The following is a 23,681-nucleotide window of genomic DNA, read 5'->3' on the forward strand; positions in this document are numbered from 1 at the left end:
GATATTTTAACAACTGATTTTAACCCCGATGTGACGTCACGACATCCATTTTCCCCACATGTTCTGAGGTGGTTGCCGCCATATTGCCAACCCATTCAGACATTTGTTCTGGAAAAACCTAATTTGTTAAATAAGTCATGATCTTTGCTTAAGAAGGTGGATGATTGAGTAAACCATCAACATGCCTACCTACTTTCAGCGACCAGAGAACGCTCTGAAACGAGCAAATGGTAAATGAATTTCGCCTTATGTCCGGTCGTTTCGTCCCATGAAGATCCCTTTCTGATTGATGGACATATAGGCCTATCTTTCTAACGTTAAAGTTTAAGCTTAATTATCAATAACCCATATGTTTGAAATTTATTTATACGAAATATAATTTCTTTTCCGGTATAAATTTAAACCTGAATCGCTATCCCCAAACCCTATTTTCCCTCGACCCCCCCTTTCCCATCTTATTTCAGCAAAGATGGCGAAATCATTAACTAAACGGCTGTGATGAATAGCCTTTGACTTATCCTAGTGTTGCTGGGTTTGAATCGTTCCTCTGGTTGTGCATTTTCCAATCTTACTTCAGAAATGCATGTTTTTGAAACAGGAAAGCAGAAAATTTAGAGACTGGACGATGAGACTGAGGTTTAAACCTCGTGTTTGAATCTGGTTTGAATGTGTATTTTCCAATCCTACAATAATACAAGTATATTAAGAAATGAAAATATGTGACGGTCAGACTGGGGCTTGAATCTAAGATCTCCAAACACTAGGGGTAGATCCTCTCCCAATATTGGGCTATCAGTAGGTCACCGATGATTGACCCAATTGAGCTTCACCAAGCCCCTATCCATGTCTTCATCCATGATTTCCAAGTTTGCATATTCTGTGCTAAGCATAATCCCAATTCTTGAAACAGGTTTGCAAGCTCCCTTACTTTGTAACAGAAGGTGGAGGGAGGGGGGGGGGGGTTACTTGCCTAACTGGGTTGCTAACCAAAGACCTCTGAACACTAGCCAGATGCTCTACCAGTTGAGCTTTCTGGTCACTGATGATCGACAGTCCAACTCTCCTGTTTCACATGTATGAATTGAAAAAAATTGAAATTGTTGCCCACAAATAAGATTACTATATAATTCTATTTCATTTCTTTTCTTGTAGAATTTATTGATGTTGGAAAGAAGCAAAGAGCTTTGGATGCATTGTACGATGTCATCAAGAGCAAAAAGCATCGAACATGGCAGAAAATTCACGAGCCTATTATGGAAAAGTACCTCCAGCTCTGTGTCGAGCTCCGCAAAAGTCACATTGCTAAGGAAGGACTTTACCAGTACAAAAACATATGCCAACAGGTATAAATGGCATTTTATATTTAAGGAAATAACAAACTTGGAATGGCACGGCTTTAATGAAGAAATAAATTTAATGATTTGTCTATTTATCATTGGTAGACTGTAAAAAGGAGTAAGATTGTACTAGACTTCAAATGTTGCCTTATTGCTACAGATTCTATGAAAAAATTGTCTGATTGCTAATTATTGTAACTGCTGTAAGTTATACAAAATTTTTGCAACTGATACATGAATACACGGCATCAAAAGAAGCAGGTGATGAGTTACTTGTTCATAGATATATTGTTGTTGCCTAGGTGAATATCAAATCCCTGGAAGATGTAGTAAGGAAGTACATTCGTTTAGCTGAGTCCAAGACAGAAGGAGCTCGTCAGGAGTCCCACCAAGCTGTAGTAGACATAGATGATCTTGATATCCCTGACACTCCTGAAAGGTATTAATTATCTGAGTATTCAGTATTTGAATGGAAACCTTGTGATTTAATGTTACAATGTTATTATGTCTTTGCATATTACAGAGTTCGCTCCCTTGCGGGTAGGAATCGATTGTTACATTATTATTTTGTGAGCGCAATTCACGTCGTTTTCTACGAAATGTGTGACGTTACGCTCCTAAATGCATGACGTCACAATCAGTACTGTACCTACCCACAAGTGCAGATAACTCTGTAATATGCAAATTCGGAATATAATTAACAACTCCTGGAGACATAGAAACATCTATTTTTGTAATAGAATCATAATCAGTTTTAAATACGGTTTTGTTGAAGACCTTTGAAGTTAATGTGATTTCTGTTTATTATTGAATAATTTATTTGCACAACATTTATGAATTCTTAAATTACTATAGATGATAGGTATGTTGGGAATACACAACTCATAACTGTTTAAAATATAAAAACAAAAAGGCGGAGTAAAAGAACATTGCGATCATAATCTGATTTAGTATATATTTAAGCAGATATTGTGGCTGTTGCTGTTAAATTGAGTGTCTTGAATTTTTGTGCTTCAGCCTGTTGTTGAAGGCTGTAAGCGGTGAAGACACACAGGACCGAACGGATCGAGCCATCCTCACACCATGGGTGAAGTTCCTGTGGGAATCCTACAGACAGTGTTTGGATCTGCTGAGGAACAACTCACGAGTGGAAAGACTTTATCAAGACATTGCTCAGCAGGGTAGATAGAATGGGATTGATTATTACTCAAAATACAACTGCATTACATTAAAATACAGTAATCATGTTTGAAGTATAGGACGTCCATTAACCATTTGCAGTTTAATTTCTATGGCGATATTGTTAACAAGCCCTATTATTGTAATATATATATAAATTGCACTACGATAGAGTCAAGAATACAAGATCTTAGTATTTTCATTTTGGAAAATCTATTTAGCATCAGCACTAGAAATGAAAAGTAAACATGTGTTATGATGCAGAGCAGATCTCTGGTACTTTATTTAAAACTTATTTTGGTTTTTAATGCAGCATTCAAGTTCTGCTTGGAGTACACAAGGAAGACAGAGTTCAGAAAGCTATGTGATAATGTAAGTATTGCAGATACTTTTGTTGTCAAAATATGTATGAATATAAAGTATCTTGTAATTTGTAATGGCTGCTTTGCTGAATATTTTCTCTCATTAATTACATTTTAATTGAAATTTGTGGACTTTTTTTGGTGAAACATGTACAATACAATTTATCAAAGCCAGCCCTTGTGTAATCCAGATCCATGTCTATTCTGGTGTTATTTCATGCCATTGTCCTTCTTCATTGTTAGTCTTAATTAAAACATGCATAATCTGGAAACTTGGCTATACCAGCCAAATATGCTGGTCCCCGTGACATCCTGTTTTGACAAGTTACATTGTATCAGAATAATGCCAAGATGCTGCTAACACTTAATATTTAAACATGTTTGATATTTAAACATTTTTTCCTTTGGTTTGCAGTTAAGAACCCATCTTGGGCATATCCACAAGCATCAGAACCAGCAGACGGCTATCAATCTCAACAACCCCGAGTCACAAGCCATGCACCTGGAGACAAGGCTTGTTCAGCTTGACAGTGCTATTAACATGGAGCTCTGGCAGGTAAATGAGAAATAAATCAGATTCTTTTATATCAAATCATCATATTAAAAGTAGTGTGGTGACAGGATAATGGTTAAAGTTCATGATTGACTTAAGGGTAATGGCACCAAGGTCAACTATTGGATAAAGCAACTGGCTGTACATGACTATTATAAAAACTTGTGTGGTGAAAGGATAAAGGTCATAGTTGAGGCACATATATAATGCTTGTATGCATTATATTTTAACCAAACTCCTGATCACATTAAATACATTCTCCCACTTTAGCGTAACAGCATCAAGATCAACTATTGGATAATAGGTCATAAGCTGCACTATTAAATACTGGTACAAACTTGTAAACCTTTGTTTGATTTATTTTTGTTTGTCTTTAGGAAGCATTCAAGGCCGTAGAGGACATTCATGGTTTAATCTGTTTGTCAAAGAAGCCTCCAAAACCATCGCTCATGGCTAACTACTACCAGAAGCTAGGCCTGGTGTTCTGGAAGTCCGGCAATGCTCTGTTTCATGCTAGCACACTCCACCGATTGTTCCACTTATCTAGAGAGCAACGTAAAAATCTTACGCAAGAGGAACTCCAGAAGTATGTTTGATTTGTTTTAACTGCTATTATTTAGAAATGATTTTTACCAGAATAATGTTGCTGTTACCTACAATTTGATATTTTGCTTACAGTTTGAAAGTGGGCTGCAGAATTTTCATTTACAAAAGTGAAATCCTTTTCATGCATCATTGTGAAATGAGAGGGCATATATTTGTTACCTAAACCTGTCAAGTCCTTTTGCATTCAATCCCTAGAAAAATTGATGTCTTGCAGAATTTCTAGTTTCAGAAGCTGTCCTGATCAGCTAATGTATCTTTTTCTACTCGCGAAACATTGCTATAAAATAATCTTTTGCCTGTATTACAAGTTTGTGTGTCTTCACATTTAAAAGCCTTTCCCTTTATACACAGAATGGCGTCCAAGGTGTTGTGTGCCACTTTGGCTGTGCCCATCCCACCATCCAGAAATGCTATTGATCAACTCCTCGAGACCAATGAAAGCACGATGGAAAAGCAACGTCGACTGGCTACCCTACTGATGTTGAACAGCCCACCTACTCGACAAGGCCTCATCAAAGATCTGGTATGTCAGTGTTGAAGGCTTTGTAATGATAGCCCTATGGAGCTTAATATTTATAGTGAAAAATAACAAACAAGTTTTCAACCAACATATCCCTGACACTCGAGTAGTTTATTTTCTTACAATTAGCATCTGACTAAAACATGTTATGGTTTGAGAGTACTAGAAAATCTAGATTGAGTATGCCTTTAATGTTACTGTAAAGTCATTCTGTAGATTTTGCAGCGTCAAAGGGGGCAGAAAGAAATTCAGCTGCCTGTACATCTGTGGATTATTTTTGTAATGTTCACAAGTTACAGTTTGCTTACATGATCACCTATGTTAGATCTAATTTGATTAGTTGTCCGTCTGATATACTTTAGCTATCTTAGTACCTGCAGATTTAAACAAATTTCTTTGATTCCATAAATGCATTAGTATAATGAGAGCAAGACTTTAACAGCAGTTTACAATAACAAGGTAGGTTTAGCAGTTTGCAATAACAAGGTAGGTTTTATTGTCAAGAGTTATTATTAGTTTTCGATGAAAGCATAATAGATTTTGTATGTAGTCAAAAAAAGTATTTAGCTATTGTCTCAAGAGATGTTTTTGAGGTTCAGGGTTATTTAATGAAACAATTCTTCTGACTTTGGGACTTGCATTGATTTATTTTATGGAGAAAGAGACTCGTCAACAAATCTAAATTGGTCTATTACTAGAATGTCTCTAATACTAGAAAGCAAATAGGGTAAGAATATGGAAAATGCAGAGGCCATGAATATGCCCTTAATGTTACTGTAAAGTCATTCTGTAGATTTTACAGCGTCAAAGGGGGCAGAAAGAAATTCAGCTGACTGTACATCTGTGGATTGTTTTTGTATTATTCACAAGTTATTGTCTGCTTACAAGATTAATCTGATAAAAAAAGATGCAAAATGCTTGAAAATAGAGAAAATTAATTTGAAAGGAAATAATTTTATGGCTTTTCATCAAATTTGTTTCTTGTCAGGCATAATGATTTGATTATAGATCTACAGGTATCTTTACCTTTTAACCATCTTTACTTTTCAACTCTTATTGAATTGTTATCTTGAAGATTAAAGTGGAAGATTAAATATTTAAAAATGGATTTTTAAGGCTTAATTTTTTTGCAAATATATGAATCGAATCTAATCTGCACGTTGCTAATTAAAGCTGCAATTCTGTAAAGAAATTGATTCTTCACTGAAGTGATTATACCTGAATTTGTGAACAAATTGTAGTTCTTCATTGGATTTTACTGAAGTTGTGAACTTTCTCGGATAACCAGTTTAGGCCTAGGTCCTATAAGTATCTTGTCAAATTTGCCTTTAATGTTACTGTAAAGTCATTTGTGGATTTTACAGCGTCAAAGGGGGCAGACAGAAAAAAGCTAACTGTGTCAATGTAAATGCCAACAATGACATTTATAGATAAATCTGTGAGCTGACAAAACATGACAAAGTTAAAATCCTATTAAAACACCCAAACAATAGGTTGATAGGTTGATATAGCTTTCATATTCCATTCCTTCTTTTCTAGTACTGTAGACTTTATTCTGTTTGATTTAGAAAGACAATACATTTGTGTTTTTCTCCGGGTGAAAACAATAATTAAGATTTATAAAATATCTTGTTTGTGTTTAGGTGAAGTACAACATCATCCAGTTTGTGAACCCAGAGCTTCAGAACTTATACAACTGGTTAGAGGTGGACTTCCATCCGCTGTGTCTGTATGATCGAGTCAAGGCCCCTGTCGAGTTCATTGCCGGCGTGGACGATCTCAACCAGTACATGAACTGCCTGGAGAACATCATTATTACTCGAGTCCTCAAACAGGTATATTCGTGGGAAAAAATGTGCTTTTTCAAAAAGTTCAGATATTCAGCTTTGACAGTGTATAGGCCATGCAATTCTGAGCTTAAAATCTGGACTTAAGTCATTGTATTGCAAATTTGCAAGTTGAAGTAAAGCAAGATGTGAAGACATTCCTGTAACACCAATGTGTCTCCTACATTTTTGCTAGGTCCAAAATAATACTTTTGTATTTCGGTTTTCATGCGAGAAAAAGAAAAGATAGATAGGTAAAGAAGATGCAAAAAATCAGCATGATGCTTAAAAGCGTGTTATAGGCAGAACAAATTGATATGATTATGTAGTTGAAATTCAGAGATTGTTCAGTCACTTAACTTTGCATTGTTGTTTTCCAGGTGTCTCAAGTCTATCAGACTATTGAGTTTTCTAGAATAGCAGCTCTAGTTCCATTCGCCTCAAGTTTCCGCCTGGAAAGAGTTATTGTTGAATCTGCTAGAACTTTGGATCTCCAGGTACGTCATGACAACATCTACAAAAGGCCAAGGTCACGTAATTGTACCTGGCACCCATTATGTTAATTCTTGCTTTATACAAAATTTCAATTCACATAATGTAAAAGCAAGTGTTAAATGTAGTTGTTTAATTTTAAAGACATAGAATTAAGGTAATTTATTGGCTTCTAGCCCTGAAATTTTCTTGACTTTGTGAAATTCTAATCCAAATGCAAATAATAATTTACTTACAAAAATATCTAAGCTCCAAAACCTTGGAAGAAAATATACCCAGAGATGGATTTCCACGCTTACAAGTTGACATTATCACACTGCTCTTTACAGGTGAGAATTGACCACCGTAAGGCCTGTCTCAGTTTTGGTACCGATCTGATGGTGGCTCAGAAGGAGGATGTGCCGGAGGGTCCGTACATACAGAGCATGCCTAGTGAACAGATCCGTAACCAACTCACCAGTATTGCAGAGGCTCTTCACAAGTCTGTCATCCTTATTGAACCTAAGGAACGCAAGGTTAGTATCACCCGTGGTTTGGTATGTATCTATTGGGCAGTATGGATTTTGCTCTCATGAAGTAGTTTAATGTGGAACTCTTACAAAGTGAAATACCACACCCTCTTCTTATTTCTTCTTTGTCATTGATATAATGTGTGTGAATAAATAATAAGAAATCGCAAAAATGAATTGCTGAAAATTCTTTCATGTACATATAAAGTAGAACCAAAGTGATCTCGATCATGAAATGAAATCTTGATAGAAAAATGTGTGATAAAGCGAAATTAAGTCGGTGCGAAAAACGGTGGTTTACGGTTTTTGTCCCTTGAACAGAAGATATTCTTTTTGAATATCACATAATTTGAAAGTATCAAACTCATCTGATATGTTTGTGTATAAGCATAAATGTAAATCTTTGATTACTTGTAGGTCCAGAGAGAAGAGCTGCGTATGCAGATCATTAACAACTATAGAATGACGTACAAGAAGGATCACAGCCGAATCCTCCAGCGTAGACAGATCATTGAGAGCCGTAAGGAAGAGCTGGAACACATGAACGACCAGAGGGTAGGTGAATTGAAATCTTAACACAACAGACATAATTCTAAATTAAGATGGCCACCATTGCATGCTTCTTGTTTTCAGGTCTTGATTTTTGGTTTGATTTGGTATATAAAGCCTACTAGGGATGTATTGACATTTTCAAATAGAACAGTTTATATAATATGATAACAAAATGAGGCTTCTGATTGATCAAAGATTGAGATGATTTCATGTTGAGAGAAAAACTGGTACATAATCTACTCCAACAATGTTAGAGGTATAGCACGACGAGACACTTTTGATCATTACGTCGTGTCTAACCTCTAACAATCGAGGCAGGATTCACACGGCGCAGAAATGGGCTCGATATAAATTCAAAATTTCAAGTTGTGTTTACACTAACCTTTTATATCCTGAAAGAATTATCCCAAATCATGTTAAATCCAAAATTCAAAACGTCACTATTGCACTGTTATACCGAATTTAGACATTTCTATACCCCCACCACTATTTGTAAGTCTACCCGGTCGCCATTTTTACTCGGTTGTTACAAATTACGGAATGGTGACGGAAAGTAAAAGTATCATTATCTATGAAATATTTTGCAGTATTTCGACTAAAATGCATCAATTCATTTAAAAATTTACAGAATCAATCAGAACTAATAAAAAATACTTGTTTCCGTGCATACAAACAACCTTGGTTACCACTATTAATATTATCTTTCCATTTGATACACCGTACTATAATTTGATAAACCGGAAGTGACGAAAATTTGAATAGGAATTAACCTACATTTGTAGATTATACAGCGATGCTATGGGTCAGCTCTTAAATGTGTGATTATTCCGCGGATTAATGTTATGTCATACCTATTCTTATACCAGGATGTGTTCATGGATAACTACTGATTCACGCTATACATGTTTTTTGACATTCTGGTAAGTTTTTCACTTGGTAATTAAGTGTCAAAGTTCCGCTCTAATTCGAGGGCGGAACTTGCGAAGACTCGTATAGGGTTCGGGCATTAGATCTCGATATTGCACATCAGAAGTTTCTCAATATCGAGATCTAATATTATTGGATTAGTACATAATCTAGAGGTTAAGGATACCAAACGTCCTTGACTTACTGTGGGATTGTTTGGGGGGGGACATCATTGCTATGTCGCATAAATGTTTAATGAAATAATTTGTTTTGGTTTTAGGAGCGAGAAGAGTTGGAACAGGCAGAAGAAATCAGGAAGAAAGCTTACGATGCTGAAATGGCTCGTTTGGATAGAGAGGCCAAAGAGCGTGAGAGACAACGACGTGTTGAGGAGCATAAAGAGATTCAGAAAAAACATGCCATGGAGAAAATTGAACAGCTCAAAAAAACCGAGATTGGCTCCAAGGTTTTACAAAATCTTGATGAAGAGGTAATAGAAATGTATAAAATCAAATTGTCAGTTTCTGCTAAAGATTTACATTCCAATGAAAGAAAATTGAAAATACTATATGCCTCAAAAAGATGTAGGGAGAAAAAATCATGCCGCTGTTATTTTCATGCAAAATCGGGGAAAATATTTATCAAAAAAAAAATAAATAAATAAAAAGAACCATCACAAAACAAGAAGTTATTGACAGTTAATACAAAGGTAGTGATTTTGCATCAAATTATATTGTAAATTCAATTATCTAGATGTTGAAAAATATATTACATTTCCTTCAAGGACTTTGAGAAACTTGATGTTGACGAAATCATGCAGAAACAGTTAGAGCAGCTTGAGAAAGAGAAGAAGGAATTACAAGAACGACTGAAAAGTCAGGAAAAGAAGGTATTAAACGATTGTGCACTATTATCAGCTATGTTTCCTAATAATTAAGTTCTCATTGATGTTAGTATCTTTGGTGTGTCATTGTGTTTGATGGAATTAGAATTCAGGAAATCAGATAATTTCCATGAAGTGAAGATCTATCAAACTTCTGAGATCAACTCATTTTGCACTCTTATAAGAGAAGTCTTTTCAGAAGATCTTCCTTTATATATATGGAAGAGCTTTTAGAAGCAGAAGAGCTACAAATCAAGTGATCAAAGTTATGGCAAACTTGTAATAGATTGGGTAATTGGGAGTACAATGTTTGTACACTATTGACTACAATATTCTAAACTTTCAGATTGTACATTGATTGATAGAATGAAATTTTTCAGTGCAAAAAAAAAACTCATTCTCTTTTATTTCATACAAAACGTGATGTTGCATCGGTATAGGGAACTAATGCAATTTTCTCTGGACACTGTTAATTATATATTTATCTGTGCTTATTTTCAGATTGACTACTTCGCTCGTGCCAAGCGTGTTGAAGAAATTCCTCTGCTTGTTGATCAATATGAGAAAGAAAGCAAGGAAGCCAGGGCATTTTGGGAGCACATGGAAGAAGAAAGGGTAAAAATTCACTTCAATATTCTTTCGAAATAAAAAGACCATGTCCTTATCCCGAAACTGGAATGTATAAACTAAGATTGAAAAAATATAAATGAAAGGCAAGGTTTTCCTGTAGGTATTTCAAAATTGGTAGAAGATTGAACATTGTTACTTTATGTAATCTCACAATCATGAAGGAAAATATTAATGCTTCCCTTATTTGCTGCCTCGCTGAAATGAGGTCATTGGTTATTTTAAACTTGGCAGTTTAAACTTGATCCTGAAAAAACTCATGCAAAATTCACCTTAAAAAAACCCCAAATAATATAATAACTGTCACTGATGTTGCTGTTACTACCACTAATGCCAGTTCAAACATCATTTCTAAACATATTTATTTATAGATTGAGAGGATGAAATCTGAGCGGAAATTGGCGCTCGAGACTCAAACTCGTCTAATTCGCATGGTAAAGGACAAGGATGACTTCCTCAACAGACTGAAGGACCAGAGGAAGGAAGAATTCAAGGTAACTACCAAAAATGAACCTTACCAATATTACAAATGAACACTTAAATAAATTAGACAATACTTTGCTTTTAAGTGATAGATAATCTTCGAACATATTGATATAGAGAAATGAATGTTTCAAGTTTCAATTCCTTAATTGTCAGATTATGATATTTTAACAAGTTAAAATTCCCTGAAGTGTTCAATCCTGCTATAGACTCCTTCCTCTGTGAATAGAAAAAGATGCTCCTCCACGACAGAGCATAAATGATATTCATCATTTGAACAATGTTTGGTGTTTAATCATGTATATATGTGCCTAATTAACACAAAAAATAAAATGAAATAATTTATTTCACCTTTGGTGCATGCGCCATCAGTACTTTATTTCAATAGAATATAGTGCCACAGAATTTTTTTCGGGATGCAATTAATTATTTTTCATATTTTTTACTTGAAGTAAAATCAGAAGCTCAATCTTTTCAATGGTGGTAATGGTGTAAAGTAAGTAACTTTTGTAACTAAAGAAAAATACCAAATTGTCTTTCTGTTTTTGATAGTGAAAAAATTCCATTTGCCAGTGGTGGAGCATCTTTAAGGATTGGCAACATGCATATCTGCTCTGTAAATCTCCAGCATTCCTCTGATTTGGTGTCTTTTAATTTTAGAAAAAGTTACAAGAATTTGATGAAAAGATGAAGGAAGAGCGCAAGAGACGCATCAAAGAAAGAAAAGAGAAAAGGAAGGAAGAAAGGAAAAACAAGTGGAGGGCTGAGAAAGAAGAAGCAGAACAGAAAGCAAGGGATGAGGCACTTATCAGAGGTAGGTTTTGGTATTTTGGTACAAAGTGCTGGAAGCATTTCTCTATCAAAATCGAAGAGCCTAGGCTTGCTGTTTTTCTTATCATTTGAATATTGCATTAGTATGCAGGTAATACCTGAAATTTATATAAACTTGCACTGAACTGGTTTGTGCTGGTTTTCCAAGTTATTAACCTGTGTATCGGCATGTAGGGGAGTCTCCATTTGTGAAGTCTTGTTCATAGGTTTTAATTGGAGCATTATTTTATCTTTATTAGCATTTACACAATACTAACATCCGATGGAAAATTGTCTTGATGAAAGTGAAATCTTTTCTTACAGAGAGGGAAGAAAAAGAACAAGAAGAGATGGAAAGAATAGAGGAAGAACAACGTGCCTACGAGGCAAGAATAGCCAAACTGGAAGAAATGGAGAATAAACGCAAAGCCAGGGAACGAGAGATTGAGGAGAAGGAGATGAGAAGACGCGAGGAGGAAAAGTCTTCTCAGAGGTAAGGGGCTACTGTAAGGGAGTTTGAAAGCAATACTGTAAACTGACTTTCTTTCACAGCTACAAATTATTGCAATTTCCATTAGAAAGCTCTTGAATATTGACATTTTTGGATTTAAAACTAAATGCAAAGTAGATATTGATTTGGGGAAATAAACTTATCACAAATATTCTTTGATCATGAAATTAGCGAAAGTTAATCCTACATGATATAAGTTGGATTACAGTAGGCAGTCATGTAGTTGAAAACTGATAAGAACATATGTAGACAGTCATCCAGAAAGAAAGTTAAAATTGTTCTGTAGATGGGATCAGCTTTATCATCAGGTTTGAAGTTCCCCTTGCTTTTATTTGTGTCTTAATAATTTTGAATTGGCCAAATAAAATTACTGAATGATATGAACTGTTGGCTGAGTAGAAATTTTAATTGGTTTCCTGGTTGCTATGAGAACACCAATAAAAAAGAACAAATTTTGTTTTTGTCATTATTGCTCCCATGACTTACTTCAAATATTTCTATCCCCGACATGGTAACTCCAAGCTTCAAAACATCAAAAAAGTGTACATAAATATCATTACAAGTATTTCAGATTGATTTCAAAATCTGAAGGACAATCTGGGATTTTTACAAAATTTTGTTAGGACATTTTGAAAGAGCACTGGCAAAATGGCCTAAATTTAGCCCTAATCTGAAACACTGCATACTATTTCATGTTTAATATACAATAATTGGCCATTTATCCAATATTAAGGCTATCTCAAGTCATTGAAAACTCAAGTATCACCCAGTTATAACAGATCACAGAGTCATGCATTAAGATAAGGATGTATTGTTTGTAGCAGCTTCAGGGACGAGAAACCTGCCTGGAGACCAGAAGGAGCCCGTGAAGGAGGAGGATGGCGTGAAAGGGAGAAACAAAGGACAGACAGCTGGAAAAAGGAATCAAGCCCGGTTAAACAGTGAGTTACATAATTACCTGGTCTCACTGGAGTAAAAAGAAGATACATTTTTGATTGCACTGAAAATGGAAAAGCTTTTAGTTAAAGTAATGTTTGGAAATTCTTAATGTATTTAATTTATAGTTGTTTCTCACAAGTCAATAGATGAGTTCATGTTTTCCTGATTTGTACTTTGCTATTTTAATCACTCTGGTTTCATATAGTGTTCTAAATATTGTTTCTCCTGATATATGGTTTGAACTATGAAGACATTGTTAAATAATATGGACTTATATCTGATTGTCTCTGCCTTTCAGACCTGAGGAAGATAGATGGCGTCGGGACGGTAGTAGGCCTGACGAAGGCAGGGAACCATGGCGAGGTGGCCGTGAGGGACGTGAAGATGGAGAGAGAGATAGCTGGAGAGGCCGAGATGAAAGAGACGGCGATGGATATAAACCTCCTCTCAGAGAAGATCGTGGTGGATTTGAGAGAGGCCCTCGAGAGGGTAGAGATGGATACGGAGATAGAGGACCTAGAGATGATAAAGACAGCTACCGCCCACCAAGAGATGAAGGACGATGGGGTGATAGAGGTCCAAGAGACGATCAGGAAGGAGGATCACGCTGGCGACAAGATGACCGAGGCCCGAGAGAGGAAAGGAAAGAGGAGAGGCCTTGGAGAGGAAGTCGTGGAGGTGACAGTGAAGGAGGAAGATGGGGTTCCAGAGGAGGGGGCTCAAGAGGAGGAGATCCTGAAGGTGGTAGGTGGGGCTCCCGCGGAGGGGACTCTGAAGGTGGAAGGTCTGAAGGTGGCCGATGGGGTTCTCGTGGAGGAGACTCTGAAGGTGGTAGCCGTTGGTCTCGAGGAGGAGACTCGGAAGGCGGAAGGTCTGAAGGCGGACGATGGGGCTCACGTGGAGGAGACTCGGAAGGTGGTAACCGTTGGTCACGAGGAGGAGACTCAGAGGGTGGCAGAAGAGGTGGTGACTCTGAGGGCAGATGGGGCTCAAGGGGGGGAGATTCGGAAGGAGGAAGCAGATGGGGGTCAAGAGGAGGTGATTCTGAAGGAGGAAGCAGATGGGGCTCAAGAGGGGGCGATTCTGAAGGAGGAAGAGAACGTGACTCAGATGGCGGAAGTAGATGGGGAAGAGGGGGAGACTCCGACAGAAGGGGAGGTGACTCTGATGGTGGAAGTAGATGGAGATCAGGAAGAGCAGGAATGCCTCGGGATGTACGACTGGATGATCCTATCCCAGAAAACAGACCACCACGTGATGATTGGAAAAAAGGTAAATTAGTTTAAGTTTTGTCCAATTGCCTCGGCGTTGCCAGGGTTTATTTGTTGAACTGTGGTGTTACTTAGGGGCATATATCAACAACTGATATTGTCTTCTTGTTCATGCCACTTGTTCATGCCTAATTCATGGTTTTGAACTAATGTACGTCAGTTTACAAACATTTGTGGCATAATTATACAAAATGGATTACATTATTTATAGAGAAAACGGAGTGAAGAAGATTGTTTAATGCTTAGTCAACTCCATTCCTAAAAAAAAAAAAAAAAAAATGATTTCCCAAGGCTATGTATTTTGATGAATTTTTACTTGTCTTGTTTAGAGATGTCTGCATTTTGTTTTTATGATGAATTGCTTCGGTGTTGCCTCAGTTTATTTGTTGAACTTTAGTTTTACTAAGGGGCAAATATCAAACAGATCAATAGAATTCTAGATCTTGTTAGAACTTTAAAGTGGTTTATCAATCATTGGATGTAATCACGTTCATGTTTGACTTTGTAATAATGGATTACTGAAAAGTCTTTAATTTTTCTTATACAGAGGATCAATTCAATGAAGTTTAAGAGGAGATTTATGGGGAGAAAGAAATAATCTTTTTCATTTAAACAACTTCTTGTGTCAAATATCGTTTAAATTCATCTTTGTGACGAATTGCCTCGGCGTTGCCAGGGTTTATTTGTTGAACTGTGGTGTTACTTAGGGGCATATATAAACAACTGATATTGTCTACTTGTTCACGCTTAATTAATGGCTTTGAACAAATGTACGTCAGTTTACAACTTACATGTGACATAATAATATATAAACCTTACTCGTTGCATGTTTATACGAAATTGATTACATTGTTAATAGAGAAAACTGAATGAAGAAGTTTGTATAACTCTTTCACCCCTGAAATTCCAAAATTGACTATTCCTTCCTTTGAACTAGAAGAATCAAAATGCAACTTCAAGGGTGGATTGGTTAAGGCTTAGTGAATTTTATTTCTCGAACTTTTCCATGTAATTTGGAGGGCATTTCACCTGTCGTGTTTAAGAGATGTCTGCATTTTTGGCGTTGCCACAGTTTAGTTGTTGAACTTTGGTGTTACATTAGGGGTACAGAGGATTCCGCTTATTTGCATAGGTCATTTTCCAGAAGAAAATATGCAAATAACCGGAGTATTGGAATAGGCGGAGATGACATTTTGCACCTCCGTTTGACCCCACACATATGTATGTGAATAGGCAAATATATATCGTTTCGTTAACTTGATAAATACGTAAATTATTAACACTTAAAACGAACAACAAGTAATTATTTTCGAAGTTGTAAATCGATTTTAATTTTTTAATAACAAAAAATATTCCAATATTAGATTCTTGTTTACGTTAGATCGACACGTGAATTTTTGAGAAACAGCTAAACGATCGATATCAAATGCAATTAGATTCTACTAAACAGGATTGGATTTGTGTCTACAATTCTGAACCTAAATAATAAACAAATTTACGTACATTTGCCTGGCAAAATGAACTTACGATCGTGATTAAACTTCAAAGTGCCGATCAACTAGTAGTGTTGTTTTTACAAATGTACTGTATGTGTATATGAATTCGAAAATGGCGGCAGGTGATGAAGCCATGCGTTCACTCGACCTAAATGTGTTTTGAGAATTCTCCCTGTATTGTTGATCTATACGGCGAATAGCTTGATAACATTTCAGAAATTAATGCATATTCAAGTAGCAATGAAACAACGTAGCAAGTATCTTTTGTATCCTAAGCTTACATACTGTACGAAACTTGCGGTAGTCATTGCACGCCGACTTTGCATGCTTTTATGTCTCGTTCAACGAGACGCTTGTTACGCACATGTCTGTCGTAGTCAACAAGACTCTGGTTGAACGAGACTACTAATGAATGGAGATTGTTGTAAGGAAGCATGGTTTCTCCAAGCGATCGCGAACTAAGGTACGTTACGTTAATAAATAAACATATTTGAAAGTGCAAATGCTTTAATTAGATGTTTGAGTCAGTGATTGTACTAAAGTAATGATCTACCGCTGCTGATGTAAATCGTAACAGCGTCGAATACCTTTGCAGATTCATGCATAAAATAACAAGCAATACTATAACGTTAATCTGTCACCATGATGATTTCTAGTAAAAGCGAAGTATCTTGAAACATATATCGGCGAATTTCGCTAAAAATATATTGCAAAATTGAAAAATATTCGATTTTATTTTTAGAATTTCCCAAATATTTTATTCAAATAACCGGAGGTCATGTAAAAGTCTATGCAAATACACGGAGTTGAAAAACAAAGATAAAGAAGGAAAAAATCGGGACCGCAGAATTTTATTCAAATAACCGAAATATTCGAATAACCGTTATTCGATTATGTGGAGTCCTCTGTATATATATATCAAACAGATTAACAGAATTGTAAATTGTGCTAGAACTTGAAAGTGGTTTATCAATCATTGGCTGTTCATATTTGACTTTGTAATGATATATGGCTTACTGAAAACTTTGTAAACAGAGGACCAATTCAGTGAAGTATAAGGGGAGACTCGGAGTAAAAAATCTTCTATATTGTTACCACTACATTTCATGTCAAATATTGATTAATAGTGTTGGGAATCGGTTGAAATTTTATGATCGATCACTTTTGTTTGTCAAGATATCGGGCAATTCTGATGAAACTCAATTACATAATTCTTAATCGATTAATTGGTCAAACACCCCAAACCAATGATGTTCAATGAACTTGATTAATCGGAACACTACTATTGATTAGTTTTGTGTTTGTAATGAATTGCCTCGGCGTTGCCAGGGTTTATTTGTTGAACTGTGGTGTTACTTAGGGGCATATATTAACAACTGATATTGTCTACTTGTTCACGCTTAATTAATGGTTTTGAACAAATGTACATCAGTTTACAAACATTTGTTACATAATTATACAAAATGGATTTTGTTAAGACAAAACTGAGTGAAGAAATTTGTTTAATGCTAATGAAATGAACTCTATTTCTCAAAAAAAAAAAAAAAAAAAAAAATTGAAACTTCTGCAGGCTATTTACTTTGATGGGTTTTTACTTGTCTTGTTAAAGAGATGTCTGCATTTTGTTTTCAGGATGAATTGCTTCGGCATTGCCTCAGTTTATTTGTTGAACTTTTGTGTTACTTAGGGGCAAATATCAAACAGATCAATAGAATTCTAAATCTTGTTAGAACTTTAAAGTGGTTTATCAATCATTTCATGTAATCACCTTCATGTTTGACTTGGTAATAATGGCTTACTGAAAATTCTTACACAGAGGATCAATTCAATGTAGTTTAAGGGGAGATTGTAATAATGGCTTACTGAAAATTCTTACACAGAGGATCAATTCAATGTAGTTTAAGGGGATATTGTAATAATGGCTTACTGAAAATTCTTACACAGAGGATCAATTCAATGTAGTTTAAGGGGATATTGTAATAATGGCTTACTGAAAATTCTTACACAGAGGATCAATTCAATGTAGTTTAAGGGGAGATTGTAATAATGGCTTACTGAAAATTCTTACACAGAGAATCAATTCAATGTAGTTTAAGGGGATATTGTAATAATGGCTTACTGAAAATTCTTACACAGAGGATCAATTCAATGTAGTTTAAGGGGATATTGTAATAATGGCTTACTGAAAATTCTTACACAGAGGATCAATTCAATGTAGTTTAAGGGGAGATTGTAATAATGGCTTACTGAAAATTCTTACACAGAGAATCAATTCAATGTAGTTTAAGGGGAGATTGTAATAATGGCTTACTGAAAATTCTTACACAGAGGATCAATTCAATGTAGTTTAAAGGGGATATTGTAATAATGGCTTACTGAAAATTCTTACACAGAGGATCAATTCAATGTAGTTTAAGGGGAGATTGTAATAATGGCTTACTGAAAATTCTTACACAGAGGATCAATTCAATGTAGTTTAAGGGGATATTGTAATAATGGCTTACTGAAAATTCTTACACAGAGAATCAATTCAATGTAGTTTAAGGGGATATTGTAATAATGGCTTACTGAAAATTCTTACACAGAGGATCAATTCAATGTAGTTTAAGGGGATATTGTAATAATGGCTTACTGAAAATTCTTACACAGAGGATCAATTCAATGTAGTTTAAGGGGATATTGTAATAATGGCTTACTGAAAATTCTTACACAGAGGATCAATTCAAGTTTCAATGTAGAAAATTTTAAGGGGATCAATTGTAATAATGGCTTACTGAAAATTCTTACACAGAGGATCAATTCAATGTAGTTTAAGGGGAATTGTAATAATGGCTTACTGAAAATTCTTACACAGAGGATCAATTCAATGTAGTTTAAGGGGATATTGTAATAATGGCTTACTGAAAATTCTTACACAGAGGATCAATTCAATGTAGTTTAAGGGGATATTGTAATAATGGCTTACTGAAAATTCTTACACAGAGGATCAATTCAATGTAGTTTAAGGGGATATTGTAATAATGGCTTACTGAAAATTCTTACACAGAGGATCAATTCAATGTAGTTTAAGGGGAGATTGTAATAATGGCTTACTGAAAATTCTTACACAGAGGATCAATTCAATGTAGTTTAAGGGGAGATTGTAATAATGGCTTACTGAAAATTCTTACACAGAGAATCAATTCAATGATTTAAGGGATTGTAATAATGGCTTACTGAAAATTCTTACACAGAATCATTCAATGTATTTAAGGGAATTGTAATAATGGCTTACTGAAAATTCTTACACAGAGAATCAATTCAATGTAGTTTAAGGGGAGATTGTAATAATGGCTTACTGAAAATTCTTACACAGAGGATCAATTCAATGTAGTTTAAGGGGAGATTGTAATAATGGCTTACTGAAAATTCTTACACAGAGGATCAATTCAATGTAGTTTAAGGGGATATTGTAATAATGGCTTACTGAAAATTCTTACACAGAGGATCAATTCAATGTAGTTTAAGGGGAGATTGTAATAATGGCTTACTGAAAATTCTTACACAGAGGATCAATTCAATGTAGTTTAAGGGGATATTGTAATAATGGCTTACTGAAAATTCTTACACAGAGGATCAATTCAATGTAGTTTAAGGGGAGATTTAGGGGGAGAAAGAAATAATCTTTTTATTACCACTTCTGATGTCAAATATTGTTTAAATCTGTTATTGTGATGCATTGCCTCGGCGTTGCCAGGGTTTATTTGTTGAACTGTGGTGTTACTTAGGGGCATATATAAACAACTCATATTGTCTACTTGTTCACGCTTAATTAATGGCTTTGAACAAATGTACGTCAGTTTACAACTTACATGTGACATAATTATACAAAAACTTAACTCGTGGCATAATTATACGAAATTGATTGCATTGTTAATAGAGAAAACTGAATGAAGAAGTTTGTATAACTCTTTCACCCCTGAAATTCTAAAATTGACTATTCCTTCCTTTGAACTAAAGAATCAAAATGCATCTTCAAGGGTGGATTGGTTAAGGCTTTATGAATTTTATTTCTCGGAACTTGTAACTTAGAGAGCTTTTCATGTTAAAGAGATGTCTGCATTTTGTTTTTGTGATGAATTGCTTCGGTATTACCATGGTTTAGTTGTTGAACTTTGGTGTTATTTAGGGGCAAACATCAAATGGATTGATAGAATTACAAATTTTGTTAGAACTTAAAAGTGGTTTATCAATCATTGGCTGTTCATATTTGACTTTGTAATGATATATGGCCTACTGAAAACTTTGTAAACAGAGGACTAAATCAGTGAAGTATAAGGGGAGTAAAAAATGTTGTTTATTATCATTACCACTGCATTTCATGTCGTATATTGTTTAAATCTGTTTATGTGATGAATTGCCTTGGCGTTGCCAGGGTTTATTTGTTGAACTTTGGTGTTACTTAAGGGCATATATCAATATAGACTGAAAGAATTCTTAGTTAGAACTTGAAATTGGTTATAACTATTGTATATCAGTCTAACAAGTTCTTTTCTTATCTGTTGTATGGCGATAAACAATTTAGTTTTTCGACTTTTTCTCCAAAACTACCGAACCAAATTTGTTGAAATTTTGCAGAAACCTTCCATAGCCAAAGGTCAACCAAAATTGTGAATTATATGGTGGGGCTGGGGTGGGGCCAAAAGTAGTCAAATAGGCTAAAACTTCAAAAATCTTCTTCTTATATTCCAGAAATGGTAGAATCAAATACTTTTCATAGGTTAAATGGTCCTTTTTAAGGCTCTTTACAAAAATTGTGAATTTCATGGCCCTGGTATCTCGGATTTTCCCCCCGAGTAGGGGGTCAAATCTATTACAGTTTGTATTGGAAAAACACATTTATGGGCATCACTTGCTTAATTTTCATAGGAAATGAGGCAAACTTGGTTAGAATTATTACCCTGCGATAGCAATTTTAGCATCATATCCATATTGGTCCTGGCTGACCCTCTGTGGCAGATGGGCAGGGCCAAAAGGGGTAAAAATGGCTAGATTTAAAAAAAACTCTTCTGAATTCACAGATTTGATGGAACCAGAAACTCTTCATAGATTGAAAAGTCAAATCAAAGTTATAAAATTACTGACTGGTTTCAAGGGTCTGATAGGCCAATATATAGTGTTTATATGTCTTTGTTTCATTCTGTATCCGAACTCCTGCAGAAGCCCAATGGCCTCTTGTTTAGATCCTTGAAAAATGAGTCATAGATTATGAAATTTAGTCACTATCATTTTGTTTGGGAATGATTCCAGTAATTTGAATGATTGATATTCCTGCTTCAGATGAACCAAAGAGAGAAGGTGGCAAGGCTTGGAGAGATCAACCATCCCCTGAAAAAGGTAAGAATACATTCCTGTGATCTAGTTAGGAAAGAAACAATGAATATCTATTGTGTAGTGTTCCATAACTTAACCCATTAACACATATTTAAGTTCTTCTAGCTCAATAGTTGGGACAGTCCATTTGGAAATGGAAGCTTGTGTTTCCTATATACATTTCTCAAAATTGCCACAACTTCTAGAATTACTTGTTAGAAATTGAAAGTGGGTCATAACAATTATCAGTCAATACAATTTTCAATATTTTTGTCTAGCATAGCCATTATAAATTCTTATGAAACATTGGCAAATAGTTACTGCTTGTGTACACATAACTCTCAGTAATGACCTAGAATTCAAATATATAGGTGTACATTACTACCAATAATCTGGATCCTTTCATATCCTAATCCAGATTAGTATAAGCCAAAGCTGTATCACCTTAATGTTGATCATAATTAAAGGAGTTGATGGGGAATAATCATCGTGTAGAAATTTGTATTGTTCTGTTGTTGCAGGGGAACATTGAACATGAAAACAAGGAAAGATGTTATATATATCATTAGCATTAAACTGCATGTGACTTTGCATTTTGTATTGTGTATGCTTGGTTCTTCCGACATTGAAAAGGTGTACATGTGTTGCTAGCACGAGGCGTTGCTATATTACACCTGGTGATCAGTCAATGTTCTACTCAAAATAAATTCTTTGAATGCTCTCGATAAGACTTTAAAGCCAAGGAAAGTAATGATGCACAAACACTTCGTGTAATATTGTACTTCCATTAGCTTTGCTGTCTTTTCTTTCCAGGCAAACCTCGCAGTGGTGATGCTGACAAACAGGATGATGGCTGGACTACTGTCAACTATAAGTAAACTACAGACTGGTGTTATTACAACTCTGCATGACTGTATATCATTGGACATGAACTATTTAATAGTGTCTATGGATGATTCGATCTATTATTTCCCATTGTTGTCTAAACCAGTTAGGATTACCAACACTTTTGATCTTTTGAGATCAAACAAAATATTGGTGCAGATTATCAAAGGTTACAATCTATACTTGTTGTAAAATTAAGTTATCTTTTTGTTTTCTTCAATTTATGATAACATGGTTCGAAATAGACTGCATTGTATATATGATTATAAAATGTTCTGGTATTGAAATGAAATTTGAAAGTTATAGAAAAATCATAATTTACAGGAATGTGATTCTTCCTCTTTTGAGAAGCTTTTCTTTAATTGAAGGGTATGAGAAAAAATCATGTCAGATGTGATCTGAAAAAGGGGGAAGAGTTTCCTCTTATTAACCAAGAGTTTCCTCCCTTTTCTATATGATCAATCACATCCCTGTGGATACCTCTTGATAATGGATAGGTAAAAGCGAAGAAATTAAATAATAAACTACATTTGCTAGACACACTAGAAATTCATGATTCGTGCAAAGGATGAACAAGGATTTCGAGTTATTGTGGAATGTGATTTCTGTTTAATTCATCATTAGTATTACTAGCATCATGTTGGTTAACAAAATTAACAGTGCATTCTTTGGATTATTATTGAAAATAAAATTTGGTTATTTTGTGATTTATCATGCTTAATATTTAATACTTACTTTCAAACTGAAGGTAAATTGAAAGAATGTTTGAAATTATGTGATGTCCTGATTTTGAATTGAAGCACTAGCACTGTGCTTATAGAGCGACAGTTTTGTTGAAAGTTAAGGGATGTATGTCAAAACCATTTAAAAAAAACGTGTGGACGCCATCCAAACAGAAACTGTGATATCAGTTAGTAGACCAAGGTCTAGTCTCTAAATATGGAAGAAATTACCAGATGGGCTGAACACAAAGTGAACCATGTCACAGTTAGTATGTAAGTGTTACTGATCATTGATTGGTTAGTGTTAACCGACATAAGATTGGCTGGTATTTGGTTAGTGTTAACCGTAAGTTGATTGGCTGGTGTTAATTATCATTGATAGGTGTTAACCATCATATTATAGGTATATGTTATACTGTTTTAATAGATACATCGTAACATGAAACTATGGTCGATGGTTGAATTTCTCTTGCTCTACAAGTGTTTAGCAGTTCTGTATCTCGAATGAAAGTGCTGAAACAATAAATCCTTTCAATTATATTTGATGTTTGTTGTCATTTGAAGGGCCAGATTCGCCATTAGCAGGATAAACAAAGGAAAGAAAAGGCATCCATGTCTTTCAGGACTAACCACCGAATTGCATTCCATCAAGCTGAAGATAGCTGTAAATAATTTTCATTGGATGCAGATGACTTGAATCTAAAGTCTAGCAACTTATTTCAAATACTGATGACGATTTCCTGAAGTCAACTGAAGATAGCAACAGTCATGAACTAAAACTAGTCGAATAGCTTCTCTAAAAAATGAATTCTTGACATGATCCACAATTTACAAGTGTAAGCAGAAGATGACGATTTCTT

At 35.1% G+C, this 23,681-nt stretch overlaps 1 protein-coding gene across 2 annotated transcripts; it reads left to right on the forward strand.

Moving 5' to 3' along the window:
- The first annotated feature begins 55 nt into the window (after positions 1 to 55).
- On the forward strand, positions 56 to 22,227 carry LOC138334982 (eukaryotic translation initiation factor 3 subunit A-like). 2 transcript variants are annotated; one of them, XM_069283861.1, is made up of 22 exons: positions 56 to 230; positions 1,153 to 1,343; positions 1,640 to 1,776; positions 2,355 to 2,518; positions 2,830 to 2,888; positions 3,294 to 3,434; positions 3,809 to 4,017; positions 4,389 to 4,560; positions 6,201 to 6,392; positions 6,764 to 6,880; positions 7,205 to 7,390; positions 7,802 to 7,939; positions 9,123 to 9,332; positions 9,627 to 9,731; positions 10,227 to 10,340; positions 10,724 to 10,846; positions 11,496 to 11,649; positions 11,970 to 12,138; positions 12,978 to 13,097; positions 13,394 to 14,367; positions 21,182 to 21,238; positions 22,028 to 22,227. In XM_069283861.1, exons 1-22 carry the CDS (start codon positions 182 to 184, stop codon positions 22,090 to 22,092), a joined length of 3,846 nt encoding a protein of 1,281 aa, XP_069139962.1. In that variant the 5' UTR covers positions 56 to 181; the 3' UTR covers positions 22,093 to 22,227. The 2 variants fall into 2 exon arrangements, with proteins under 2 accessions (XP_069139962.1, XP_069139963.1); XM_069283862.1 differs by having other exon boundaries at positions 12,981 to 13,097.
- The last annotated feature ends 1,454 nt before the right edge of the window (positions 22,228 to 23,681 follow it).

Source organism: Argopecten irradians, chromosome 11 (genome assembly GCF_041381155.1).
Source record: "Argopecten irradians isolate NY chromosome 11, Ai_NY, whole genome shotgun sequence".
Classification (NCBI taxonomy): Eukaryota; Metazoa; Mollusca; class Bivalvia; order Pectinida; family Pectinidae; genus Argopecten; species Argopecten irradians.

Coding starts and splice junctions, on each gene's coding strand:
- LOC138334982 (XM_069283861.1), top strand. CDS start 182: ATGCCTACCTACTTTCAGCGACCAGAGAACGCTCTGAAACGAGCAAAT. Junction 6,393..6,763: donor TTACTCGAGTCCTCAAACAG/GTATATTCGTGG, acceptor GTTGTTTTCCAG/GTGTCTCAAGTCTATCAGAC. Junction 11,650..11,969: donor GGATGAGGCACTTATCAGAG/GTAGGTTTTGGT, acceptor CTTTTCTTACAG/AGAGGGAAGAAAAAGAACAA.